The following is a 27,254-nucleotide window of genomic DNA, read 5'->3' as shown; positions in this document are numbered from 1 at the left end:
GAAATTTACTCACTTGTTCAAATAAAATGAAACACAAGAATTTCAAACATATGACATTAGCACTAGAATCACTACAGTTATTCGAGTACCATATACTATCAAAGAAACTATAACTGATTTAATTGTTAGAATCTATGGTTGTATCTGTATTTTTAGATTTAAGAAAGATGTATATTCTGGAGATTTTGCTAGAGAGGAAGAAGAAGAATGAGAAGGCACTGTTCTATTGCATTTTTACAAACAGTCGGCTTACATAGTGTGACTGACAGAGAGAGAGAAATGTGATTCTTCTCTAACAGAATTACAGCTGTCGCCCTATGAGGTGCTTACACTTGTCATGCCAAATCTAAGCTAGAGAATCCACCTGGACTATAATCCAAAAGTTCTCATTACATCATATAAACTAGACATAAAGGAAAATGAGAAATAAGCCTTGGTGACTTCGGCTCTAAGAAATCAGGTAGAAAAAGGATTATATTTCAACATTAATAAATGAATAACTTAATCTTTGAGACAAACATATGACATCGACACCATGCGAGAAAAATAACCTTGAGAGTTGAGTGACTGCAACAGGCACAATAGTCGTACATATCAAGTGACAAACACTTTTTTGATGGAATGGGAGGCACCTACTCGCGTGAGGTAGCTCTCTCCTTCCCTAGTAAACTTTTTTGACTCAACAAAAAGTGAACTTACCATGGACATTGGGAGGCACTTCTATCCTTTCAAATTCAATTTGCTGAGGACGACGACAAGGAAACCATACAAAGAAGCTCAAGCTCAAGATGGATTTTGTGGGTCTCGTTCAATTTTCCCTTCAATGCTTTGATGTTCTTGCATGGTATGCTTCTCTCTAAGAGAAAGAAAATCTTGGCACAATTGAGTTGAGGAAATGTTTCTCAGAATACAATATAATTTTTCATCATTTCATGTTGTTTGTGATTTTTTGTTTTTGTTTTGCAGGCCTCTACTTTCTCTGGTGTATCCTATGTAAGCCTCTCGTCCCCCACACATTTTTATTTTGTTTTGAAGAAACTCTGTTTCATCCTTGTAGAGTCCACTTTAGCATCTTTTACTTTGCTCTTGTGCATAATTTTTTCCTTTACCAAACGAGAGTAATTTTTCGATATTACAATTTATGATGATGATGATTTTTTATAATTTTTTTATTTTATTTTATTGATGTTGATACGATCGTGATGGTTTCCTTGATGTTTAAATTTTTATTTTTTTTTGACAGATGTTGCTCCATTAGGGCGATTGAGGCCAATTCGGTTTCAGATTTTCAGAAGTTGAATACTTATTGGGTTGTCTTCTCATTGATTCTGCTATTTGAACATGCACTTATGAAGCTCCCAAAATGGTAATCCTGTTGTTTATTTTATTGCATTTGCTTTTTCTGGTTTCCAAATAAATGAATACAAAAGAATACAAAAGTTGAAACCTTGCATATTTTAGGCAACAGAAGCATTAACATAACTTTCAGCCAAGCTATTAGGAAAGCCTTTCTGGAATGAGTTTGAGTGAGGTGGTGAGTTTGAAACGGAGATGTCGAAATAAAATTGAACAAGAAATCTCAAAGATTTCCTAGCCTTCACTACAATCACAAGGAGAGCAGAAATTTTCACAATGTGGCTGTTGTTCTCAATAGCTATGGAATTTTCAGATGTGAATTTGTGTGGCATATCAATTCATTGTGCTTTATTGAGACAAAACCGAGTCTCATAAAGAATTTTGAAGTTACTTTTTAAGAAGGATGTGATATATTGTGCATGTTTTCAGATACGTGGTAGCTTTCTGGTAATACATTCACAATTATATGGAGTCACATTTGGTCATAAAAACACATTTAAAAAACTAACAGATATGAAAACAGGCCTAAATCATAGGTTATTTGAAATTGTTCTCGTTGCTTTTTTCGAATTCAATTTAAACATATGAAATGGATGTAATCTATTCGTTCAGCTTCAGACTTCTTGTTCCAGAAAATGCCACATACCACATCTATGTACATAGTTCCATGGAATTTTTACACAGAAACTTTTAGTTTTTTTTTCTTTTTAAATGAAAATGAAATCTATCGAGTTCCCGAGTTAGATATCACTTAGGTCCTTTCGGGCATAGTGCTGACATTTGTTTCAACTTTTCATTGTTTAATGATCATGAGGAGCTATAAAATTTGTTTCATCTATTTATGTTCCCTGTTTTTCCATTTCTGTACCTGTCAGGCTCCCACTGTGGCCATACTTTAGGCTAATCATTGTCTTCTGGTTGGTGATACCTCATTTCGGTGGTGCATTTTATGTCTATAAACACCTCCAAATTGTTGTCAACTGGTTCAACAAGCGGAAGAAATCCTCGTTTAACAGCGACAATGTTTATACCGAGGTGGAGAGATATGCACAGGAGAAAGGACCTGTGGCTCTAGAAAAAGTTGTTGCTTCCAATGTAAGTATGTTGAATTTGGTGAAGAAAATATCTTGTTAACCCTACAGGTGTGTGCACTTGTATAAATGCTTTTAACTGTGGAAAAACACATTCTATGGAATCGTTGCCAGAGATGGACTAATAATACTTTTTTGCTTCAGTCTGAGAGAACGAAGTCAAATCCCGATGCCAAAGAGTTCAAAGCAGTTTCATCTCTGGAGAATAAAGAGGTACACTGTGTGAGATCTCTGATGCAACACGTACAATTTTCATAACACTTTTCTATACGCTCCAGTAATTTGTAGTTGATGTCTTTTGTTAGATGAAATCCAAGAACTGTGATCGTTGCGATAACCCTTGAATTTTGGCTTTCTCTGATTACTTCTTATGACTGAGAATTTCATTTTGATTTTGAATTATGCTTGATTTAAAGAGAAAATATTATGAATTTAAGTTTGCATTTGCAATATAAGTTAGAGCCTGATTTATATTAATTTGATGAGCTAACCTTTAACTCCCTTGGTCTTCTTCAGAGTCCAAATTAATCCAGAAAGCCTAATGTTGCATAGAAGGATATCAAATCAGTGCAGATGATTCTGAATATAAAAAAAGCCTAACGTTCCTCAGAAAATATATGCAAACATTTTCTCAAAATGCTTTCGTTGACTTTTTAAAACTCGTTGTGTTTGTCAAAACAAATTGGGAGGTTTTGCTTTACTTTTTAACATTTTGTACATGATCATTTCCGTTTTTGCAACAGAATTTCGTATGCATTTGCAGGTTAGTCAGGCAGAGCCTAATCTCACTGGAACTGAAAACAGCAGATTTCCCAGTACGGATATTAAAGAAGAGGCCATTGGGATTGCATCAGAGATAGAAGTTCTGAACATTCCACCTTTAGAGAAGGTTCAGGAGTGGACAAGTGCAGTCAGTCAGGTAACGACCCAAAGTGATACATCTTTTAACTCCTACCCGGACGGTAAAGTACACGATGCTGTATATGAGAAACCGAAAATAGAGAACAAGGCTGAAGCTAAGCTCTCTCAGATGGAAACCGGTACATTGGCGACCAGGGAGACTCGTTATGAAAAAGAACAAAGCAAAGTTAGGTTCGTTATGAAAAAAAAATTTATATGGAGATTGAAGACTCAAATTTTTAGAAGGAAGACGATTAATTACTTACACAGCACTATGCATGGCCTCAGCCCAATGGGCAAGAGTCCTGGAAGCATGGACCAACAAGGTAAGCCCAGTATGCATGGCCTCAGCCCACAACCCTAAACCCTTTGATTGCAGTAAAGTTCACATATTTAGATGTTATTACATCTTTGTGTTGGATGCTTTGTTTGGCCTTCTAGGCCTTGTTGTTGTAAAAAATAAATTAAAGTTCCTTTTATTCTCTACCCCTTATTTTATTTTATTTTATTTTGCCAATGTTGTACGGCTGTATTTGGACTTCTCAAAGAGCCGAGTGGGTGTTATTTTTTCTGCATCATGCCTCTGCTTTTCTGAAAAAATTTATGCCTTGTTTGGCAATGGTTTAGTTAGTACTAGCCTCAATCTGGTCATAATGCAATATACCAAAACCATTTGTCGTGGTCAAAATTCAAACAAAATCATTCTCTTAAAGTCACTTGGCACAGCTTTGTCCTTCGATCTCCACAATGAGTCGTCCCTGTTTTCTACAACCCTACAAGCTTTTCCTCTTTCATGTCAAGCGCTTGTGGTTGGCAGAGCCTTCATAACTCCCTGCGTACTTCACTTTGGCTGAGATGACACAACTAAATGCAGAATAAAACAAAGCTCAGATATGATCCTTTGCCATCCCCTCTGCATCAAGAGAAAAGCAGAATAAATTTAGATAGACATACCAAATTCTGGTTTTGCAGAATAAATTTTGATGATAATTTACATGTCCAACACATAACTGGACATGAGTTTTCTAAGGTTGAAGGGCGAAAATCCAAATTGTCTCCCCCTATCACAAAATCATTCCACTATGACATTCAAATAGGAACTCAAAAAATCCCTGGAAATTGGACTGAAATAAAGCGTACGCTGCATTTACTATCCTGCAATGCTGATACCAAGGCTAAAATATATATCATGTTTGTCCTCCTATTGGTGTTATAAGAGTGGTTACCAGAAAAACATGATGATTGAACCCCATGAAATAGATTATCAAACATTCATCAATTAAATAAATAGAAAAACTACAAAGTTCATTTGAACAAACCTTGCATCAATATGGTAATGTGGCTAATGAATCACATAAAGAAAGTTGTTTTCCACCATGCTATGTCTTTCACGTGTAGTTTGCTTTCATTCTTTTTGTCTGTCATTTCCTTTTTCTCTCTTTGTTTCCCTCATGCATCTCTTCATTTGGCTCCCCCCATATGTTCTTTTATTGAGTGCCTAGCCAAAAGCAGCCTCAGTTGAAGCTTAAACCAAGACAAATTTACTCACTTGTTCAAATAAAATGAAATACAAGAATTTCAACTAGGCCAGTATATAAAATGAAGATCATACTCGCGAAATACATAATTTAAGGACAATAAATCAACATTTTTAAATTATTATAAATGTGCAATCTATCAAGTTATTATGAAGAATCATGACAACGGACATGGTATGCGTCAACCTTTCATCCAATAAATGTATAACCCTTTCTAAAAGTCGGGATTTGTTGTATGCATTAGCTCTAGAATCACTACAATTATTCGAGTAGCATATACTATCGAAGAAACTATAACCGATTTAATAAATGGATAACTTAATCTTTGGGACAAACATATGGCATCGACACTATGCGAGAAAAATAACCTTGAGAGTTGAGTGCAACAGGCACAATAGTCGGACATATCAAGTGACAAACACTTTAAAATAGACACTGCGGATAGCCTCTCCCTCCCTTAAAACTTTTTTGAAACAAAAAAACAGTGGACATTGGGAGACACCTATCCCTTTCGAGAAGTTCGTGTTGAGGCTACTTTGATGATGTTGCTCGGTGGATTCTTCCATTTCTAAACTTTGTTTCTAAATAAGCCTATGTTCACTTATGTTTTTTAGTAAACACTGTTTGTTTCGATATTTTTTTTGGACTCAATTTGCGAATATCTTTCCAGTTGTAGTGAAACTTTACCTTTTAAGGTTTGATCGCAAACTTGACTCCGCTGTACGGACAAGTCTTGCTTCTTCACAAGGTCTTCTCCAAGTCTTTCAGATTCCAATTTCAAAGCTGAGGACGACGACAAGGAAACCATACAAAAAAGCTCAAGCTCGAGATGGGCTTTGTGGGTCTCGTTCAATTTTCCCTTCAATGCTTTGATGTTCTTGCATGGTATGCTTCTCTCTAAGAGAATGAAAATCTTGGCACAATTGAGTTGAGGAAATGTTTCTCAGAATACAATATAATTTTTCATCATTTCATGTTGTTTGTGATTTTTTGTTTTTGTTTTGCAGGCCTCTACTTTCTCTGGTGTATCCTCTGTAAGCCTCTCTTCCACCACACACATTTTTATTTTGTTTTGAAGAAACTCTGTTTTCATCCTTGTAGAGTCCAATTTTGAATCTGGGTATTTTTCTTTTTCTTTACCAAATGAGAGTAATTTTTCAATATTGCAATTTATCATGATGATGATTTTGATAATAATTTTATTTTATTTATTGATGTTGATACAATGATGATGATTTCCTTGATGTTTATTTATTTTATTTTTTTGACAGATGTTGTTCCATTAGGGCGATTGAGTCCAATTCTGTTTCAGATTCTCAGAAGTTGAATACTTATTGGGTTGTCTTCTCATTGATTCTGCTATTTGAACATGCATTTATGAAGCTCCTAAAATGGTAATTCTGTTGTTTATTTTATTGCATTTGCTTTTTCTGGTTTCCAAATAAATGAATACAAAAGAATACAAAAGTTGAAACCTTGCATATTTTAGGCAACAGAAGCTTTAACAGAACTTTCAGCAAGTTATTAGGAAAGCCTTTCTGGAATGAGTTTGAAACGGAGATGTCGAAATAAAATTGAACAAGGAATCTCAAAGATTTTCTAGCCTTCACTAGAATCACAAGGAGAGCAGAAATTTTCACAATGTGGCTGTTGTTCTCAGTAGCTATGGAATTTTCAGATGTGAATTTGTGTGGCATATCAATTCATTGTGGTTTATTGAGACAAAACCGAGTCTCATAGAGAATTTTGAAGTTACTTTTTAAGACGATTGTGATATGTTGTTCATGTTTTCAGATATGTAGTAGCTTTCTGGTAATACATTCACAATTATATGGAGTCACATTTGGTCGTAAAAACACATTTTAAAAACTAACAGATATGAAAACAGGCCTAAATCATAGGTTATTTGAAATTGTTCTCGTTGCCTTCTTCGAATTCAATTTAAACATATGAAATGGATGTAATTTATTCGTTCAGCTTCAGACTTCTTGTTCCAGAAAATGCCACATACCACATCCATGTACATAGTTCCACGGAATTTTTACACAGAAACTTTTAGTTTTTTTTTCTTTTTAAATGAAAATGAAATCAATTGAGTTCCCGAGTTAGATATCACTTAGGTCCTTTCGGGCATAGTGCTGACGTTTGTTTCAACTTTTCATTGTTTAATGATCATGAGGAGCTATAAAATTTGTTTCATCTATTTATGTTCCCTGTTTTTCCATTTCTGTACCTGTCAGGCTCCCACTGTGGCCATACTTTAGGCTAATCATTGTCTTCTGGTTGGTGATACCTCATTTCGGTGGTGCATTTTATGTCTATAAACACCTTATCTGTCCATGCCTCTCCACGGACCTCCAAATTGTTGTCGACTGGTTCAACAGGCGGAAGAAATCCTCATTTAACAGCGACAATGTTTTTACCGAGGTGGAGAGATATGCACAGGAGAAAGGACCTGAGGCTCTAGAAAAAGTTGTTGCTTCCAAAGTATGTTGAATTTGGTGAAGAAAATATCTTGTTATGCCTACAGTTGTATAAATGCTTTTAATTGTGGAAAAACACATTCTATGGAATCGTTGTCAGAGATGGACTAATAATACTTTTTTGCTTCAGTCTGAGAGAACAAAGTCAAATCCCGATGCGAAAGAGTTCAAAGCAGTTTCATCTCTGGAGAATAAAGAGGTACACTGTGTGAGATCCCTGATGCAACACCTACAATTTTCATAACACTTCTCTACCCACTCCAGTAATTTGTAGTTGATGTCTTTTGTTAGATGAAATCCAAGAACTGTGATCGTTGCAATAACCCCTGAATTTTGGCTTTCTCTGATTACTTCTTATGACTGAGAATTTCATTTTGATTTTGAATTATGCTTGATTTAAAGAGAAAATATTGTGAAATTAAGTTTGCATTTGCAATATAAGTTAGAGCCTAATTTATATTAATTTGATGAGCTAACCTTTAACTCCCTTGGTCTTCTTCAGAGTCCAAATTAATCCAGAAAGCCTAATGTTGCGTAGAAGGATATCAAATCAGTGCAGATGATTCTGAATATAAAAAAAGCCTAATGTTCCTCAGAAAATATATGCAAACATTTTCTCAAAATGCTTTCGTTGACTTTTTAAAACTCATTTTGTTTGTCAAAACAAATTGGGAGGTTTTACTTTACTTTAAAACATTTTGTACATGCTCATTTCCGTTTTTGCAACAGAATTTCATATGCATTTGCAGGTTAGTCAGGCAGAGACTAATCTCACTGGAACTGAAAACAGCAGATTTCCCAGTATGGATATTAAAGAAAAGGCCATTGGGATTGCATCAGAGAGAGGAATTTTGAACATTCCACCTTCAGAGAAGGTTCAGGAGTGGACTAGTGCAGTCAGTCAGGTAACGACCCAAAGTGATACATCTTTTAACTCCTACCCGGACGGTAAAATACAAGAGGCTGTATATGAGAAACTGAAAATAGAGAACAAAGCTGAAGCTAAGCTCACTCAGATGGAAAACGGTACATTTGCGATCATGGAGACTCAAGAAAAAGTTGTTGAGGTTGTTACAAGTAGAGAAGTTATTGAGTCTGCCCTACAAGTCCAGAAAGAGTGGACTTGTGCTCTCTGTCAGCTAACAACTCAAAGTGAAGCAACTTTGAACTCCCACCTCCAAGGCAGAAAACACAAGGCAGCATGTGTGGCACTGAAAGCAAAGAGCCAGCCAATTGCGCCAAAAATTGCCCCGGCTTCTACTGCAAAGGAATCTAATCAACCTAACAAGGAGCGAGGAAAGAGGACAACGAGCAGTGCATCCAAACAAAAAGTTATTGTAGATGAAAAGGTGCAAAGCCAGAAAAATAGCATTCCAACTTCAAGGACAAAGACTTCTGATAAATCTAAAAAGGAGCCAGCAGAAGGTGCATCCATCAATGGAGGCCAACAACGAAATCGGAATGAGGTTCCAAGCAAGAAGGATTATCGTATTTGGTGCAAAATTTGTAATGTGTACTGCCCTGGTGAGATTGACTTGGCATCTCATATCAGTGGAAGGAAGCATGAGAAAAATGTGCTAGAACAACAACAGAAGGCAAATAGTGTTCCAAGAATGAATGGTCCCCCTCTGTGGTGCAAGATTTGTAATGTAGGCTGCTATACTGAGGGTGACATGGTATCTCATCGTAATGGAAGGAGGCACTTGGATCTTGAATCGACTGGAATGTAGGGGTTAGAAGAATGAATGGTCCCCCTCTGCCCACTTAACATTTTTCTTTCTCAAAGTCAAATGCAATAATTTGACATCTAATGTCATTATTTATATGTTTTTAATCATAAATATATATTTGATGTATTTCATTTTAGGAAATTACTGGGTCCTTAATTAATTAAACATATCAACTACAAATTAATTAAACAATATTGGACTTGATATCTAATCAGTACATATGACATATATGCTTATCTTATAATCAAAGCAAGACATTATTTCACATATAAAATAATAAGTTGTTTAAAGATGAAAAGTTGAAGTGGACTTTGTAGAGTTTAACACTTTTTGCCCTCTGCCATTTTCATATTGTTTGGATGTTTGATTGATTAATGTTTTCAAATAGTTCATCATTTCTTGCCTTTAATTATATTTTTAATGTTTATAATTTGAATTATCTAAGTGAAAAAAATGAAGTGAAAAAATTCAAATTAAATGGATTAGTTCTTGTGTTGGAGTTCAATATGGACATGGGCTTTGGGCGGGCGGGATCTTGACGATAAATTAAATGGGCGGCCCGACGAGTTTAAATGGATGGGCGGCCCGTTGACACCTCTAGTAGGGTTGTGGACAGATAATGTTGGTTCCTCGCATTACTCATAAAGAGCATAGGAAAAAAAAATAAAAACATTCATGCTCGTGTATTTTCTAATTGTTTTCTCCTTTGTAGGAAACGTAAGAGATGGCCCTATATGCATTGGTAGCTGGATTTTACTACTGTCTTGTCAAGCCGGTGAAAATTCAAATAAACTAGTTGTGAACGTGTGGCCACAAGTTGTGAATTTTGAAGAATAGGGTTGACAGTGACACAAACACGATCGCTTCTGACTTGTTAAAGTACTTCATCATAAACATTTTGTTGAAATTCTTTACACCATGATGTTGGATTGTGGAAAAAAGTATAGAATCAAATCCTTATTAGGCCTCTATTTCAACTTTCTATTGTAACATTTTTTTTATCATCAATGAAGTTGTTATTTGACTGAAAACATTAATTGAGCTCAAGCTTCAACTTTTGATTGAGTGCTCAAACTTCACCTCACTAAAGGACTCCCAAAGAAATATAAATATAAATAAATAAAAAGGAAAATTAGGTATTAGACATAATTAAGTTTACTAATTAGGAAGTGAGATATTAGGTATTTTAGTTTGGGTTTTAATACTTAATAAAAAATAGCTATTTTAGATTAGGCCCAAGGCTGGCCCAGATTCGTTGGGCCAGCTTAAAAATGTCAAATAAAAAGACAATTCTACCCTTTTCTCTTAAAAAGCTGGCCCATCTGTAAACCTACAAATTAAATGACGCTTTTGCCTCTCAACGTTTAAACAACGCGCGAGTTCTTCTCTTTCGTTCGTTTTCTTCTTCGTTTCAGAGCTAGGTTCTACCATTGGAGCTCAATTTTCTTGTAGGTTTTGCTTTTATTTTCTTCGTTTTTCTGTCTTCCTTTTTCTGCTACGTTTTCGTTCGATTTTCATCTTTGAATAATGATTTTGGGTGATTTCTGTTCTCTTTAGTTCGGGTATTTCGAGCTCAGTTTTGTGGCTCGATTTTGCGGCGCGATCTTGTGGCGTTCAATGCTAAACCCTATATTCTTCGTTTCGTGATCAGATTTGATTTTAAGCTGCTGTTTGGTTGTGGAGATTTTTGGCAGTCCTAAGTTTTGAGGTATGAGTACTTTAGAACCTGTTTTCGATTATGTCGACTTGTATGTTTATGGAATTTAGTTTTAGTACTTTTATCGTGGTTTCCTTTTGGTTTCTATTCGAATTGTTTTGATTTTCTGTCATAAACTACATCTATCTGCAGTTTCTTGTTCGAGACGAAAGCAATATCTTGTTCGATAATTCAATTTCAGAATAATTTTTGCAAGTATATTGGAATGTTACAACTGCTGACCTACTTAAATGTGATTTGATATTAGTTTTAGTACTTTGATTATGCCTTTACCTTTTGAGCAGCAGTGCAGATTTTGACGAAAGCTGCGGTGCTTTCTTGTTCGAGACAGAAAGTTTCTTGTTCGATAATTCAATTTCAGAATAATTTTTGCAAGTATATTGGAATGTTACAACTGCTGACCTACTTAAATGTGTTTTGATATTAGTTTTAGTACTTTGGCAGAAACTGCATTGCAGTTTCTTGTTTCATAATTCGATTTCAGACTAATATTTGGAAGTCTATTGGAATTTTACAACTGCTCATGTACATTATTTACTGATTTAAATTGTTTTCTGTTTTTGTTTGTTGTTTTGTTTGCATTTTCAAGGCTAATGGAGGTGTGTGTCATTGCCAAGTGCACATATAAGTCGGAAACCATTATGTTTTCAGTTTCATCAGAGTCATCCATGGTTGATATTTTGAAGACTTTGTGTCTAAGGTTTAAGGGTTTGCAGTTGGGTTGTTTTACGTTACGGTATTCGCTGCCCAGTTATCCGAGTTGTTTTCTAGAAACGGATAGCGATTTGGACATGATGAGGTCATTTTTGTTTGTATCAAATGAGAAGAGTGTTGATATTTTAGTGAAGGATTTATGCGGGAGCAGTGAATATAGTGGTGATTTTTGTGCAAATAAGGAGTTGATAGCATGTGAAAAGGGCGAGTCGTCGTGTTCTAGTACTGTCGAAGACAGAAATGAATTTTTGGGCAGGTCGAAGAGAGCAAGTGCTAAGCCTTTGTTGTCGAATGAGTGGGAGACGTACATACATCATGTAGGGCAGAAGTTTGACGGTGGTGCAGAGGAGTTCCGTTTGAAATTGTGCAAGTACGCTCTTGAAGTAGGATTTAATTTTTTATATGCCGGCAATGACAAGAAGCGGGTGGTTGCTATTTGTTCGAATAAGAAATTGGAGGGTTGTAGCTGGCGTGTTTATGCTTCTCGTTGTGAAGCTACTGGCTGTTTTGTAATTCGGACATTAAATAATGTGCATACATGTGTGGGTCGGATACGGGAATCAAAGAGTAAGATGATGAAGTCTCGTGTGGTGTCCTCCCTCATTGTGGACAGAATTCGTGCAAAACCAGAGCTGAAGCCAGTTGAGATTATACACGAGTTCAAAGATTATTATGGTATAGACATTTCATACTACCATGCATGGTTTGGCAAAGAGTTAGCTAAATTGAACGTTCACGGTGATGAGTCGAAGTCCTTCAACGAGTTAGTGTGGTATGCGGACGCCGTAAAGGAAACTAACCCTGGTTCTCTCTGCACTCTTGAATGTGAAGCTGGAATTAATCGCTTTAGACGGTTTTTTGTGTCGTTTGGCGGTTGCATTGCTGGATTTCAATATTGCATACCCTTGTTGTTCGTTGATGCTACGTTTTTGAAGAGCAAGTACAAGGGGCAGCTTCTCTGTGCTTCCGGAAAGAATGGAAATCAAGGTATGGTTACTGTAATGTATTGCAGATTCCATTTGTTGCAATTTTTTAGCAGAAACGCATTGCAGTTTCTTGTTTCATAATTCGATTTTCTTAGTAATTTTTTTATGTCTGTGGGAATGTTGCAACTGCTCATGAACTTAAATGTGTTTTAAATTTAGTTTTAGTACTTGGATCATGGATTTGCCTTTTGGTTTCCTTTCAAATTTGAGCAGATTTGTTTTCAAAAACTGCACTGCAATTTCCCTTTTTTGCTTATACTTGTGCTCTTGGTTTTGTTTTGCAGGGTTTTATCCTCTAGCTTTTGGAGTTGTTGATTCTGAGACAGAGGAGAATTGGACTTGGTTTCTTCAACATTTGGCTTCTATTTTGCTACCGATGGGGAGAGTGGTGACCTTTTTTTCGGATCGCAATCAAGGTTTGTTAAATGCAACGGGGTTTGTGTTTCCTGGATGGCCTCATTCTTACTGTTACTATCACCTCAAACAGAATTTGATATCGAAGTACCCGAAGTCAGGTTATGGGAAATTGCTCCAGGATCGTGTTATCAATTTATTTAGTAGGTGCGCATATACTGTTACAGAGGAAGAGTTTACGGTAGCAATGGAGGAGTTGGTGATTGTTGGGAGTTCGAAAGTGAAGACATTTATATCTGATTTGTCTAGAGATCACTATGCGAACGCATATTTCAAAGGAATGCGGTATGGGGAGATGGCAAATAGTTTAGCGGAGTCATTTAATAATTGGGTTGGTGTGTTTCGAGATTTGCCGGTGCTACCTTTGATAGAAGGGATTCGACAGAAATTGATGGTATTGAATTCTCAACGACGAATTGAAGCGGAGAAGTGGACAACAATTTTGTGTCCGGAGATGGAAACTAGACTGTGGGAAAATGCGGAGGCCGGTAGGACTTGGGTAGTTCGTCGTTCTAGTTTCACTGTTTTTGAAGTATTTGCTGATTATTCTGTGATGGTTGATCTTGAGCAAAGGACTTGTTCTTGCCATCTTTGGCAAATTGACGGGTTTCCTTGCACGCATGCGGTAGCTGCAATTCTAGCAAAGAAAGATTCAATTTATGATTACGTGGAGTGTTACTATAAGGACTGACTTCTTTCGAAAAGCCTATGAGAGTCCTATTTTTCCTATTCAGATATTGGGAAAGGCTTGGGCAGATTTTTGGATTTGTGCTTCCGCCAATTACGAAGAGGCCAGCCGGAAGACCACCAACAAAGAGGATCAAAGCTTTTGGTGAATTTAAAAGGCCATTGAAATGCAGTCGGTGTAGTGTTACTGGGCATAATAGGAAGACTTGCAAGGCTGTGATATGAACATTCCTTCTCAGTTGATGATTGCTTACGTTAGATATGGTTTAGTGAATGTATAGTCAGTTTCTGCATTGCAGTTTTAGTTGCTTTTAATTGGCTACACAGCTTCTAATTGGATATTATGATTGTTTTTTGAAGTTAATGAAAATTATACAATTGTTTCATGAGTGGATATTCGTTTTTGACTGCCATTGAATGCTTGTTTTCAGATTTGAGCAGATTTTGTTGCAGCGCTGCAGTTTCTGTTTATTTGTTGCAGATTTTGAACAGAACTTGTCCCATAATTCAATTTCAGAATACTTTTTGCTAGTCTATGTTGTGATTTGATATTAGTTTTAGTACTTTGATTATGCCTTTACCTTTTGAGCAGCAGTGCAGATTTTGACGTAAAGCAGTAGCTTTCTTGTTCGAGACCAGAAACTGCAGCGCAGTTTCTTGTTCGATATTTCAATTTCAGAATAATTTTTGCAAGTATATTGGAATGTTACAACTGCTGACCTACTTAAATGTGTTTTGATATTAGTTTTAGTACTTTGATTATGCCTTTACCTTTCGAGCAGCAGTGCAGATTTTGACTAAAGCTGCAGCATTTCTTGTTGAGACTGCAGCGCAGTTTCTTGTTCGATATTTCAATTTCAGAATAATTTTTGCAAGTATATTGGAATGTTACAACTGCTGACCTACTTAAATGTGTTTTGATATTAGTTTTAGTACTTTGATTATGCCTTTACCTTCCGAGAAGCGTGCAGATTTTGACAGCTATGATTTCTTGTTCGAGACAGCAGCGATTTCTTGTTCGATATTTCAATTTCACAATAATTTTCAGAATAATTGTTCGAGACCAGAAACTGCACTGCGATTTTAATTTATTCTGATATTGACCAGAAAATTCTGCAGTTTGTTGTTTCCCTTTCGTTTTGTTGCATCCTGTTCCAAGATTATATTACAGTTTATATGTATAGGAAATATGTTCTTATATACCATAACTAGAAATATTTACAAACATCCACAAGAATTAAGATACATATTGTCTTGAGTTAACGAAAGGCAAATCACTAGAGACGATTAATTACACAGTGTTTGTGGTGTAGGAGTTTTGTGACATATTGTGCTCGATATTCATTCATGAAATTCTTGTCCACATTTTTTGGAATGGGCTGTCCTTGTGCTATTTTATCCATGTAGAACATGACGAACATGCCGCAATCCAACCTGCAAATGAATACGAGATTAGCTTTTGGTTTTGAATGATTTCAAATTGTAATGAATGGTTGAGTAGACACAATTCTTACAAAGACGAATTTTGTTGAGCACATTCTGTGTCATCCTCAAATGGAAACTGATATGGATTTTGCAGAATCCAATTTAGAGTGAGTTCGCATTTGGGGACAAATCAACCTGTGCAGGTGTAGGGGCCTTCTTTTTGCTTCACAAGTTTTGGTATTGTTTTAGTTTCTAAGAACTCTTGTGCTTGTGGTCTGATATATTCTAGCCACCCTTCCACAATATTAACCTGTTTAAAGAAGAAGAAAAAAAGAGAAAAAGAATGGGTAATCAGTGCATTGCATATTATAGTTTTGGTGCGAAATTAAGCGATCGTATATACTGAAACGCATTGCAGTTTCTGTTTGTGTTTGTGCTGAGAAATTAAGACAGTTTCATTCCACTTACAAAATTTTGAGCAATGTCAATACACTTTTCTTCTTTTCTAGATCCCAACGATCTAAGTGGATTGTAGTGTCTCCACTTTCGTTCCATTTTGTGAAATGTGAGAAGTGTAAAGTGGAACTCAGAACTTGAAATGATCGGGAAGAAGAGAACATTGCATTTCCCGAGTTTTTCAAGTAAGTGTTCATACAGGGCCCTATGCCAATTTGGTTCTAGAAAGGTTTGCATGTAAGCCTGCCATCATTGAATGGCAATTTGTTAGTATATATTTTTCGAAAACTGCAGTGCCGTGTCTGTTTAAACAACTTTGAATTTTCAAAATAATTCTTACCCAAGTCCATGTAGACATGTACTGTGGACTATCTGTCTGCATGGGCCCTATTTTCTCCTCCTCTATTTGGATATAGGCCTCAATAACCTGTTTCACATTGATTGGAGAAAAATGGAATTATTAACGGGTAATATAGGTAGCACAAATAAAAAATGCAGTGCAGTGTGTGTTATAGAATTAGTATTTTATACTTACGTTTTGTGACAGTTCCAGGTCCCATACAATATCTTTGATATCATGGTTTGTCACTTTCTCATTATCGAGTCCTGCCCAAAAGCTATCACTGCGGATTCGAATACATGAAATTCACAAGATTAGTTTTAGTTTATTGTAATTAAAAGATGAAAGAGTTGTTCTTTTGGAATAGAGATATTACCTAGGTTGAGTACTTAAGTAGTATTCTTGAATTCTGTCCCTGTCCTCCTTTGGAATTTTCTGCCAAACCCTCTTTTGACCCCATCCTAGTTTTTTCTTTGTTGGCTTTTTTTTTCCTTCATCTTCATCATTTGATTCTTGCATACCTACAGGTATTGAATCATGAAGGCTCGTTCCTTTTGGGGGATCAGGAATTGGATTTGTGGCATCGGGCTGAGATGCCTCTTGTGTTAACTGCAGATTGAAAGGAAACTAATTAGAAACTACATTTGATAAAACAGAAACTGCAATGCGATTTCCGTTTATAAAGCAAAACTGCAATGCGTTTCCGTTCTATAAGCGCGCAATGCGATTTCTATTTGCTGCAATGAAAAGCAGCAGCTTGAACTGCAGTAATTGCATACCACCTTCTGATTTTGAGGATCCTCTTGTGTTGATTGCTCCTCGGAAGAGATAATCTTGAATTGTGGTAGTTCTTCATCATCCTTTTTTGCCTTCTTTTTTGGTTTCTTATTTTTTTCGTACACATAGCAAGATGCTTGAAACCTCTTTCTTTCTCTATTCTTCAGCCTTAGTACTCTTGAAGGAACATCAGGTTTTGGAGCATCTTGCTTCTTCTCTTCTTCTTTCTCTTCTTGTTGCTTCTCTTCTTCTTTCTTGTCTTCTTCTTTCTCTTCCTCTTCTTCTTCTTGCTCTTCAACTGGTTGTGTTGGTTGTGTTGTAGGCAGATCCATCTCCATTTCAAAGACTGTTGGGTCTGAGAACAAGCTTTCAATTTCTACCTTGTACTTTTCTTCAATCTCCTTTTTCTTGGCAATCTTCTCCTTGTCAATACAAGTTTCCTTGCCTTCCAATTCTGCAATCCTCCTTTTTAGATTTTGTATTTCCTGAAGCTGAACTGTAGATTCCACTGTCATGGTGGCAGTCAAATATTCTTCATTATCTAATTTCTCTACGTATGTTGCCAACTTCGCTTCCAACTCCTTTGATCTCTTTTCTCCTTGGATAAATATATCCCACAATTCCTTCATTTTCTTCTCACTGTCTTCATTTATTTCATCCTTCCACAGTTGTAATCTTTCTGGGCAAATGAAGGTAGGATCTTGACGTTGGCGACAGTTGATTTGGTCTGTCATGGACTTCACCAAGAGGTCTTGAATTGCAAGAGGTTCATTTCCAGCTTCATTCTCAAACATTTTCTTCTTTCCATCCTCTTTTAATTCTGGAGTTTGATCAGCATTATCAGGTTTTCCTTGGTCTTCTGCTTCCTCTGCTTCTCTTTGTTGTCCTTCATCTTCTTTTTCTTTTTTCTGCATATTGAACGGAAACTAATTAGAAACTGCACTGCATTGGAGGAAATGGAAACCGCAATGCATAATTCTTTGTTTAGAGATTCTTATACCTTGTCAAGAGGGACTCCCTCTTCTCTAGTAGTTTTTCTCCTTTTATATGCTTTCAAAATACCCTGTACAATGAGATTGAATGATTCAAAAACTGCATTGGATAAAATACAAACTGCAATGTAGAAAACACAAACTGCAATGCACTGTATACAGATTTTAATTACCTTGTCAACAGTGTCTTCCTCTTCCCTGGTAGTTTTTCGCTTTTTAGGAGTTTTAAAAATACCCTGTACAATGAGAATGATTTAGCATGGATTCACATTCAAGATACATTAAAGTAGAACATGCGATAAATTGCATACCTCGATGTCATTCAAGTCCTTTATTTGGTTGAATCTTGTGTGGAGTTCCACAAGACTCCATTTAAGAATGGCAGGAGTTTCTTTCTCCTTGCCCAGGATTGGTTGTATTATGTTTGTCCTCTCACACAGTAGAAACTGCACAGTTCAAAAACAAGATATATCATAAAACAGAAACTACAGAAGAACATGGCGTGAAATGAGCAACATTCAAGAAGCACAGAAACTGCAATGCAGTTTGTCTTTCACTAAAATGCAAAAAAGAGAATACACCAGAAAATATGCATCAACTTGACATGAAATTGAAAGAAGAGCATAGCCAAAACAAGAACTGCAAAACATAACAGAAACTACAGAAGAACATGGCGTGAAATGAGCAACATTCAAGAAGCATAGAAACTGCAATGCAGTTTGTGGTAGGAAGCTGTCAATGATTTGTGGTAAAACTGCAATGCAGTTTGTGGTAGAAACTGCAATGCAGTTTGTCTTTCACTAAAATGCAAAAAAGAGAATACACCAGAAAATATGCATCAACTTGACATGAAATTGAAAGATCAGCATAGCCAAAACAAGAACTACAAAACATAAACATGAAATTGAAAGATATATCATAAATTAGGTTGGAAACTGCTTAGGATAAAACAGAAACTGCATTGAACTAAAGGGAAACTGCATTGCCTAAAACTCAAAATGCATTGCATAAGCCACTGTTTACTTACCAATATTAGGATAATGCAACCCGAAACAGCTCCTATAGAGCCTTCTCCACCCTTCTTTGCTTTTGCTTTTGCTTTTGCGACCAAGGATTCATTCATGTAGGCTGAAACAGCTCTTGCCCAAGAATAGCTTGAAAGTGTGTCTAGATTCACACAGTGCTCAAATACTTTCCAATGCAAAGTTGATGAAGCGTTGGCAAAAAGGAATGTCATGCAGAGGTGAACCAATACTAGGCTGACCACCTCCTTGTCGTAGTCAACTTCTTCTTCTTCTTCTTCTTCTTCTTCTTCTTCTTCTTCTTCTTCTTCAGCTTCTTTCTTTTCTTTTCCTTTCTTCGTTTTCTTCTTTTCCTCTGCCTTGGCCTTTTCTTTCTTCGGTTGGTTTGCCAAGGAAATTGTCTTTAGTGATTCTGCTTCTACCTTATTTTTTGATGGTTTTCCCTTTTCTCCGAAGTGCCTTATTCTGAAGGTAGAAGTGTACTTATCATTGACAAGTTGGACAGATTTTCCTTCATTTGGCAGTCCTAGAATCTGACTCACTGCATTGCCTGTGATCTTGAATGCTTCGGTGCCAAAGTTGAAGGACTTTGTATCCGGATCAAACTTCTTGAGCAGCTGAACTAAGTCAAGGTCTGACTTATTCATGTTATTCATGTCAATCCTTCGGTTGTAAAACACCTCAATCAAGTTCCAAAATGGGGTGTTCTTGAGAAGCTTCTTCTGCCTTTCATTGAGCTTGTCTTTTACATCCGTAATGATGCTGTTGAAAGCGTTGCAATTGCACCGAAATTGGACATAGTCTGGGTGCTTTGCTTTCCGATCATAGTTTGGCTTTGACTTTGGCTTTGGTTTACTCTTTTGAGCCATCATTTTGAATCTTCGCTTTGGTTGGTTTTGAGCTTCCTCCTTTTGTGGTGACATTTCTTGTGCCATTTGTGATCTGCAACAAGAAGGGATGAAAATACTATTAGGACAAGTAGAGATAAACTACAAGCAAACAGAAACTGCAATGCAGTTTGTGGTAGAAACTGCAATGCAGTTTGTCTTTCACTAAAATGCAAAAAAGAGAATACACCAGAAAATATGCATCAACTTGACATGAAATTGAAAGAAGAGCATAGCCAAAACAAGAACTGCAAAACATAACAGAAACTACAGAAGAACATGGCGTGAAATGAGCAACATTCAAGAAGCACAGAAACTGCAATGCGATTTGTGGTAGAAATCTGATTTGTGGTAGAAACTGCAATGCAGTTTGTCTTTCACTAAAATGCAAAAAAGAGAATACACCAGAAAATATGCATCAACTTGACATGAAATTGAAAGAAGAGCATAGCCAAAACAAGAACTGCAAAACATAACAGAAACTACAGAAGAACATGGCGTGAAATGAGCAACATTCAAGAAGCAGAAGCTGCAATGCGGTTTGTGGTTCACTGCAATGCAAAAAACAGAATATACCAGGAAATGTGCATCAACTTGACATGAAATTGAAAGATCAGCATAGCCAAAACAAGAACTATAAAACATAACAGAAACTACAGAACAACATGACGTGAAATGAGCAACATTCAAGAAGCACGAAAGCGCAATGCGGTTTGTGGTTCACGCAATGCAAAAAGCAGAATATACCAGGAAATATGCATCAACTTGACATGAAATTGAAAGATCAGCATAGCCAAAACAAGAAATACAAAACATAACAGAAACTACAGAACAACATGACGTGAAATGGAAAGAAGTATAAATAATTTAGCAGAAACTACAATGCAGTTTCTGTTTTGTTCGATGCAGAAAACAGTTTTGATGCTCTTTTTCTTTCTTTTGTGATTTTTCGGTTTTTAGAGGTTTTCAAACCAAAACTAAACCCAAAACCTAAACTACATTGCAGAATGAAGAATGAACAGGAAGTAAAATTTCAGAACCCTAAAATCGAACGCAAATTTGTGTTAGGGGTCATTTTCTTACGATTTTTTCCCCAAGAGAGTGCTAAACCCTTCAATCGTTCTTTGGTCATCGCTCGTCGTCGTGGTCGCCGTTTCAGATTTTGGGGGAATAGGTTGGAACTGCTGAAAGAGAGAATGAAGAATCGGCTTCGATCGTTGGTGGTCTTCGATGATGGTCGCACGAATGGGTTGGTGGTCTTCGATGATCGTTGGTGGTCTGGAGGTTTCTGGAGGTGAAGATGCAGAGGTTTCTGGAGGTAAAGTTGAAACGTCGCGCGAAGGGGTTGTGATTCAATTTTGGTTTCGGTTGATGTCGTTTTGGTTCAGTTTTGGCTTGATGTCGTTTTTCAATTTTGGTTTAAAACTAAATACTGAAAATGGCATATGTTGTAATTTTCATATTTTGTAATGGTATTTTTGTTACATTTTGGTTTTTTGCCTTTTGCTAATTAGACTAAATTGTATTTCTTTCTACTAAATTAGTAAACTATATTATGCTTTAAAACTAAAGCTCCCTTTCCTACTGTAAATAGAGTTAGGGTTATAGTTTAACTTAGCTTCCAAGGTTACTTAGCCTCCAAGGTGTTGATGTATTATATGTGTCTCTTACAAGGAGAATAATACACTGAAAATTGCGACAATTATTCTTCCATTCATATTTACAAATGCATGGCTTAATTTTTAAAACAATCATATGACTATTGGCCGACATCGACACCCTGGGAGAAAAAAGACCTTGAGGGTCGAGAGCCTGCACTATGCACAATAGTCGTACGTGTCAAGTGACAAACGCTTCAAAATTGACAATGGGAAACACACCTATCCCTTTTCACAAGTTGGCATTGGGAGTTTAACTACACTAATGTTGCTTGGTAGATTCTTCCATTACGAAGTTATTGTTTTTAAGCTTATGTGGGAGTATAAACAATAGTTTAACAAAACTACAGGGAATGGGGTTTCTCACACACAAAGGTGGATCTACACTCGAGCCCAGTGCAGATGGAGGATGAGTATCTCGCAGATTCCCTCATTGACTATATTGAGAAGAGCTTTATGTGAATATTAATTCAGATTCAATAATCAAAGACTTTGATACATTCAAAGAGAGAAGGGTTCCACTTCACTAGGTAAGCTCTTTTTTTTTTGCAACTGACCATATTTTTTGGAAGTTGAACCATGTGTTTGATTTGGTATTTATTTATATTTTATGCTTCTTCGTATTATATTTGCTTGTAATGTGACCTTATTTGATTTATAAAATCTTATTTACATTTTTGTTTCAAGAGAAAAAAGATGTATAATATATTTCTTGTAAAAAAAAAAAAAAATTAGCCTACCCTTACGAAAATTCATGAGTCAGTAGCACATACACAATGCCAAGATATCAGAGGGTTTTGAACTTGAGACCGCTGTTCTACAAGTCAATATTAGTTTCCACTGTATTAGAGCCCCGTCGGCATTTTTAAGCTTATGTTCACTTATGTTTTTATTAGTAAACACAACACATCTCATGTTTTTTTAATAGCTAAAATTACTAAAATACACATGCCACGTCAGCATAGTTAACGGTGGGTGGGCATCAAGGTCGGAAAATCGAAACATTGAGCCAAACTGAATTAAAAAAAAGTGGGAAAAACTGATTGACTAAAAAGTCAACAAACCGACACCAAAGCTCGACTGGTTCAAACCAGTTCTAGTTCTAATTTCACACCTTACCAAATCGGACTGGACTAGACCGGTTGTGTATATTTTAAATTTTTTTTATAAAATTATTTAAATCCAATGTTACATTTTTTAATCTCATAACTAATATTTCCCCAAGCCCAACTTCAAAAAATCTCCCTTTACGCACAATATCTCTCTTTGTATGAAATTTGGATCATTTATAAATTTTCAAGCCCAAAAATTAATATTTTAGTTGAAATTTGCAACAACAAAAAAATAATCCGGTCGAAAGCTAAATGTTTTTTTGGAAATCATACTATAACTAGTTCAAACCAAACCAGTCAGTTTCAAATAATTTTTTATACTAAAACCAAACCGATTAAATAGTTCCGTATCTGATTTCGATTTGATGTGAAAATCAGACCGAACTAGACCGCATCCACCTCTAGTTTTGTTGATTGAAATTAACAAAGGTAATAAAGCGAGAAAATTTCAGCATTTTTAGAGATTTTGAGGATTAAATGAGAAAATTTCAGTTTCAAGGAGTAATGTGAGATCAAGCGTCCCGTTTCAAGGATAAAACAGTAATTAAATATATATTTTTTTACTCATTTTGCAAAAGTAAATTTAGGTTTTAGCAAAAAAAAAAAATTTTACTTTTAGAAAAAGCCAAAATTTTTTCAAAAAAGACAGAAAAACATCTCAACTTTCAAATCAAAGACATACAAATATAAATGATTCCAGAAATCCAAAAATAAATAAAGGCGATTTTGTCAGTTTGACTTCTTTTACAAAATTTTTCTCTCCTTTGTGTTTTTCCAAAGTCTTCTTTTTGCAAACACGACTGCTGGCGTTTTTTATTTTATTTTATTTTATTTATTTATTTTGTCTCGCTTTTTCTTTTGGTCGGACGACTGACTTTCCAGTGGTAGTGAAACTTTGCCTTTATCATGAACTAAACTCTGAACAGAAGTTAAGACCTAAAATAATAAAAAACTCTGAACAAAAGTTCCACGCTGTACGGACAAGTCTTGCTTCTTCACAAGGTTTTCTTCTCCAGGCCTTTCAAATTCCGATTTCAAAGCTGAGGACGACGACGACAAGGAAACCATACAAAGAAGCTGAAGTTCAAGATGGGCTTTGTGGGTCTTGTTGCATTTTTACTTCGATGCTTTGATGTTCTTGCGTGGTATGCTTTTTGTAAGAGAATGAAAATCTTGGAACAGTTGAGTTGAGCAAATGTTCTTGTTCATCATTTCATGTTGTTTGTGATTCTTTTTCTGCAGGCCTCTACTTGCTCTGGTGTATCCTTTGTAAGCCTCTCTGCCCTACACACATTTTTATTTTATTTTGAAGAAACTCCGTTTTCATCCTCCTAGTGTTTTTTTCTTGGGACTAATCCTACTAGTGTTCACTTTAGCATCTATGGAAATGGGTTTTTTTTTCCTTTTCTTCTGTTTCTTTTGCCTACCAAAATGGGTGTAATTTTTCGATATTGCATTTTATGATGATGATGCTTTTGATAATGATTTTATTTTTTACTAATGTTGATACTGTGTTGATTGTTTTTTGATAGATGTTGTTCCATTAGGGCGATTGAGGCCAATTCTGTTTCAGATTCTGTGAAGTTGAATACTTATTGGGTTGTCTTCTCATTGATTCTGCTATTAGAACGTGCATCTATGAAGCTCCTAAAATGGTAATTCTGTTGTTTAGTTTATTGCATTTGCATTTTCTGGTTTCCAAATAAATGAATACAAAAGTTGAAACCTTGCATATTTTAGGCAGCAGAAGCTTTTAACTGAAGTTTCAGCCAAGTTACTATGAAAGCCCTTCTGGAATGTGAGTTTCCCCCAAATTTTGCCCAATTAATTTGGTTGTCCATAATATTTGTTTCTTAGTACATAGAAGGGAAACAAATGGAGAAGCCGTAATAAAATTGAAAAAGGAATTTCAAAGATTTCCTAGCCTTCACTATAATCAAAAGGAGAGCAGAAATTTTCACAATCTGGCTGTTCTCAAAAGCCGGAATCTTGTGGCTAGTATGGAATTTTCAGAAGTGAATTTGTGTGGCATATCCATTCATTGTGGTATTATTGAGACAAAACAGTCTCATAAATAATTTTGAAGTTACCTTTTAAGATGGTTGTGATCTATTAATTTTATGTGGTAGCTTTCTGGTAATATGTTCACAATTATAAGGTCACATTTGGTGGTAAAACACACTTTTTATATACAATAGTTTAACGGACATATGAAAGCATGCCTAAAGAATAGGATTATTTAAAATTCTTCTCATTGCTTTTTTCTAAATCAATTCAAACTTATGAAATGGTTGTAATTTATTTGTTCAGCTTCAGAATTTTTGTTCCGGCAAATGCCACATATCAAATCTAGAGAGTTAGATATCAGTTAGTTCCTTTTGGGCATAGTGCTGACATTTGTTACAACTTTTCATTGTTCAATGATCATGAGGAGCTATAAAATTTGTTTCGATGTTTCTTAATTTTCCATTGCTGTACCTGTCAGGCTCCCTCTGTGGCCATATATTAGGCTCATGATCGTCTTCTGTTTGGTGATACCTCATTTCAATGGAGCTTTTTATGTCTATAAACACCTAATCTGTCCATGCCTGTCCATGGACCTCCAAATTGTTATCAACTGGTTCAACAAGTGGAAGAAATCCTCGTTTAACAGAGACAATTTTCTTGCCGAGGTGGAGAGATATGTAAAGGAGAATGGAACTGAAGCTCTGGAAAAAATTGTTGCTTCCAAAGTAAGTAGGTCGAACTTGGTGAAAAAAATATATTGTTATGTATCATAGGAATAAATTAGTTTTTAGAACATGCCTAGAGGTGTGTGCACTAGTATAAATGCTTTGACCTGTGGAAAAACATATTCTAGAGAATCGTTGTCAGAGATGGACTAATAATACTTTTTTCCTTCAGTCTGAGAGAACGAAGTCAAATCCCGATGAGAAAGAGTTGAAAGCAGTTTCATCTCTGGAGAATAAAGAGGTACACTGTGTGAGATCCCTGATGCAACTCATACAATTTTCATTACACGTTTCTATACACCCCAGTGGTTTGTAGTTGATGGCTTCTCATAGATGAAATTCTATAACTGTGATCGTTGCAATAACCCCTGAATTCTGGGTTTCTCTGTTTACTTCTTCTGACTATGTTTCTCTGTCTACTTCTTCTGACGCAGAATTTCATTTTGATTTTGAACGATGCTTGATTTAAAGAGAGAATATTGTGAAATTAAGTATGCATTTGCGATATAATTAAGAGCCTAATTTATTAATTTGATGTGCTAACCTTCCCTCAGTCTTCTTCATACAGTCCAAATCCAGAAAGCCTAATGTTCCACAGAAGGATATCAAAGCATTGCAGACGATTGTGAATAAAAAAATAGCCTAATGTTCCACAAAAAATTTATGCAAACATTTTCTCTCTTTGACTTTCTTTGTCTTTTTAAAAACTCTTTGTGCTAGTTGTCGGTTCATTTCCATTATCGCAACAGAATTTTGTTTGCTTTATCTGAGAAGACTGGATGCAGTAAAACAATTTTCTTTTTGGACCTCATCTTCATTGCATTTGCAGGTTAGTCAGGCAGAGCCTAATCTCACTGGGACTGAAAAGAGCAGATTTCCCAGTATGGATATTGAAGAAAAAGCCATTGGGGTTGCATCAGAGAGAGGAGTTCTGAACACTCCACCTTCAAAGAACGCTGAGGAGTGGACAAGTGCATTCAGTCAGGTAACAACCCAAAGTGATACAACTTTTAACTCCCACCCGGACGGTAAAATACACAAGGCTGTATATGAGAAACTGAAAATAGAGAACCAGGCTGAAGCTAAGCTCACTCAGACAGAAAACGGTACATTTGCGGTCATGGAGACTAAAGAAAAATCTGTTGAGGTTGCAACAGGTAGAGAAGTTCTTGAGTCTTCCCAAAATGTCCAGAAAGAGTGGACTTGTGCTCTCTGTCAGCTAACAACTCAAAGTGAAGCAACTTTAAACTCCCACCTCCAAGGCAGAAAACACAAGGTGGCATGTGCGGCACTGAAAGCAAAGAGCTGGCCATTTGTGCCGAAAATTCCCCCGGAGTCAAAGGAATCTCATCAACCTAAAGAGGAGCCAGGAAAGCGGCCAACGAGCAGTGCATCAAAACAAAAAGTTATTATAGATGAAAAGGCGCAAAGTCAGAAAAATAGCATTCCAGCTTCAGGGACAAAGACTTCTTATAAATCTAAAGAGGAGCCAGCAGAAGTTGCATCCATCAATGGAAGCCAACAAGGAAACCCGACTGAAGTTCCAAGCATGAAGGATTTAACTCTATCGTGCAATGTTTGTAATGTGCACTGCCCCAGTGAGATTGTCATGGCATCGCATCTGAATGGCAGAAAACACCAGAAAAAGATGCAACAACGACAACAGAACCCAAATTAAGTTCAAAGGAAGAATGATTTTTTGTGGAACATAAATCGGCACCATTGAGAATTGAGTCGCAGTGACACACCATGACCCACTGAACTCGTTTTACATGAATTCAAAGCAATGAACTATTGCCAATTGGGTCAGGCCAATGGAATTGACTTGCAGACCAATGGTCTCAGGTTCCTATGGCAGTGTGTATTAGAAATCCCCTTTACCCTCGTAATTCCGACTATAGCTTGTATTCGTGAAGGAAAAAAAACCTATAAAATATTTTAAAAATCAAAGGACCTCTTTTATGCCATATTCCAGATTGTTATCCATCATGTTTCACTTATAATTTTTAATTGGTTTCTTCTGGATGCTAGTTGACAATGACATTAGCAATTTCAAGTTGTCTCAATACTCGCCCCGTAGAGAGCTAGTCTTGTTCTCATTTTATTTGTCATTACATTATTAGTCAGGAATAACACAGGGTAGAGATGATACTAATTTCCCTTGGGAAATGTTTGGTTTGGATGAATATTAATTCAATTCTTCACCAACTTTTAAAAATTATTAAGTTAACATTTTG

At 36.1% G+C, this 27,254-nt stretch overlaps 4 protein-coding genes and 1 pseudogene across 7 annotated transcripts; 4 read left to right on the top strand and 1 right to left on the bottom strand.

Annotated features, from left to right (window-relative positions):
- The first annotated feature begins 747 nt into the window (after nucleotides 1-747).
- On the top strand, nucleotides 748-3,831 carry LOC103335836 (uncharacterized). Its single transcript, XM_016795292.2, has 6 exons — nucleotides 748-844; nucleotides 967-993; nucleotides 1,244-1,366; nucleotides 2,232-2,451; nucleotides 2,592-2,660; nucleotides 3,211-3,831. The coding sequence occupies exons 1-6, from the start codon at nucleotides 789-791 to the stop codon at nucleotides 3,709-3,711; spliced, it is 996 nt and encodes a 331-aa protein (XP_016650778.2). The 5' UTR covers nucleotides 748-788; the 3' UTR covers nucleotides 3,712-3,831.
- Nucleotides 3,832-5,344: 1,513 nt separating this feature from the next.
- LOC103335839 (uncharacterized) lies at nucleotides 5,345-10,129 on the top strand. Of its 2 annotated transcripts, XM_089055204.1 has the most exons (7): nucleotides 5,345-5,770; nucleotides 5,893-5,919; nucleotides 6,157-6,279; nucleotides 7,126-7,372; nucleotides 7,499-7,567; nucleotides 8,118-9,103; nucleotides 9,707-10,129. In XM_089055204.1, the coding sequence occupies exons 1-6, from the start codon at nucleotides 5,715-5,717 to the stop codon at nucleotides 9,096-9,098; spliced, it is 1,503 nt and encodes a 500-aa protein (XP_088911330.1). In that variant the 5' UTR covers nucleotides 5,345-5,714; the 3' UTR covers nucleotides 9,099-9,103; nucleotides 9,707-10,129. The 2 variants fall into 2 exon arrangements, with proteins under 2 accessions (XP_088911330.1, XP_088911331.1); XM_089055205.1 differs by lacking the exon at nucleotides 5,345-5,770 and having other exon boundaries at nucleotides 5,893-6,005.
- Nucleotides 10,130-10,635: 506 nt separating this feature from the next.
- On the top strand, nucleotides 10,636-13,845 carry LOC103341618 (uncharacterized; annotated as a pseudogene).
- A 1,754-nt stretch (nucleotides 13,846-15,599) lies between these two features.
- LOC148916382 (uncharacterized) lies at nucleotides 15,600-19,610 on the bottom strand. 2 transcript variants are annotated; one of them, XR_016128155.1, is made up of 8 exons: nucleotides 18,634-19,608; nucleotides 17,918-18,052; nucleotides 17,780-17,842; nucleotides 17,615-17,677; nucleotides 16,617-17,522; nucleotides 16,214-16,446; nucleotides 15,838-15,924; nucleotides 15,600-15,740 (listed from the first exon to the last, which is right to left on the bottom strand). XR_016128155.1 is itself a non-coding variant. In XM_089055202.1 (6 exons), exons 1-6 carry the CDS (start codon nucleotides 19,561-19,563, stop codon nucleotides 16,210-16,212), a joined length of 2,334 nt encoding a protein of 777 aa, XP_088911328.1. In that variant the 5' UTR covers nucleotides 19,564-19,610. The 2 variants fall into 2 exon arrangements, 1 of the variants encoding a protein (XP_088911328.1); XM_089055202.1 differs by lacking the exons at nucleotides 15,600-15,740; nucleotides 15,838-15,924 and having other exon boundaries at nucleotides 16,210-16,446; nucleotides 18,634-19,610.
- A 3,590-nt stretch (nucleotides 19,611-23,200) lies between these two features.
- Nucleotides 23,201-26,984, top strand: LOC103335835 (uncharacterized). Of its 2 annotated transcripts, XM_008238869.3 has the most exons (6): nucleotides 23,201-23,430; nucleotides 23,528-23,554; nucleotides 23,818-23,940; nucleotides 24,771-25,017; nucleotides 25,190-25,258; nucleotides 25,847-26,984. In XM_008238869.3, exons 1-6 carry the CDS (start codon nucleotides 23,375-23,377, stop codon nucleotides 26,693-26,695), a joined length of 1,371 nt encoding a protein of 456 aa, XP_008237091.2. In that variant the 5' UTR covers nucleotides 23,201-23,374; the 3' UTR covers nucleotides 26,696-26,984. The 2 variants fall into 2 exon arrangements, with proteins under 2 accessions (XP_008237091.2, XP_088911332.1); XM_089055206.1 differs by lacking the exons at nucleotides 23,201-23,430; nucleotides 23,528-23,554 and adding an exon at nucleotides 24,026-24,083.
- Nucleotides 26,985-27,254: the final 270 nt, after the last annotated feature.

This window comes from Prunus mume, linkage group LG6 (genome assembly GCF_029339155.1).
Source record: "Prunus mume cultivar Tortuosa linkage group LG6, ASM2933915v1, whole genome shotgun sequence".
NCBI classification, from domain to species: domain Eukaryota; kingdom Viridiplantae; phylum Streptophyta; class Magnoliopsida; order Rosales; family Rosaceae; genus Prunus; species Prunus mume.
The sequence above is the reverse complement of the archived record's forward strand: the minus strand, read 5'-3'. Positions and strand labels throughout refer to the sequence as shown.

Coding starts and splice junctions, on each gene's coding strand:
- LOC103335836 (XM_016795292.2), top strand. CDS start 789: ATGGATTTTGTGGGTCTCGTTCAATTTTCCCTTCAATGCTTTGATGTT. Junction 994..1,243: donor CTTTCTCTGGTGTATCCTAT/GTAAGCCTCTCG, acceptor TTTTTTTGACAG/ATGTTGCTCCATTAGGGCGA. Junction 1,367..2,231: donor CTTATGAAGCTCCCAAAATG/GTAATCCTGTTG, acceptor TGTACCTGTCAG/GCTCCCACTGTGGCCATACT.
- LOC103335839 (XM_089055204.1), top strand. CDS start 5,715: ATGGGCTTTGTGGGTCTCGTTCAATTTTCCCTTCAATGCTTTGATGTT. Junction 6,280..7,125: donor TTTATGAAGCTCCTAAAATG/GTAATTCTGTTG, acceptor TGTACCTGTCAG/GCTCCCACTGTGGCCATACT. Junction 7,373..7,498: donor AAAAAGTTGTTGCTTCCAAA/GTATGTTGAATT, acceptor TTTTTGCTTCAG/TCTGAGAGAACAAAGTCAAA.
- LOC148916382 (XM_089055202.1), bottom strand. CDS start 19,563: ATGGCACAAGAAATGTCACCACAAAAGGAGGAAGCTCAAAACCAACCA. Junction 17,523..17,614: donor AGGGAGTCCCTCTTGACAAG/GTATAAGAATCT, acceptor TTCAATATGCAG/AAAAAAGAAAAAGAAGATGA. Junction 16,447..16,616: donor ATCCTCAAAATCAGAAGGTG/GTATGCAATTAC, acceptor TTCAATCTGCAG/TTAACACAAGAGGCATCTCA.
- LOC103335835 (XM_008238869.3), top strand. CDS start 23,375: ATGGGCTTTGTGGGTCTTGTTGCATTTTTACTTCGATGCTTTGATGTT. Junction 25,018..25,189: donor AAAAAATTGTTGCTTCCAAA/GTAAGTAGGTCG, acceptor TTTTTCCTTCAG/TCTGAGAGAACGAAGTCAAA. Junction 25,259..25,846: donor CATCTCTGGAGAATAAAGAG/GTACACTGTGTG, acceptor TTGCATTTGCAG/GTTAGTCAGGCAGAGCCTAA.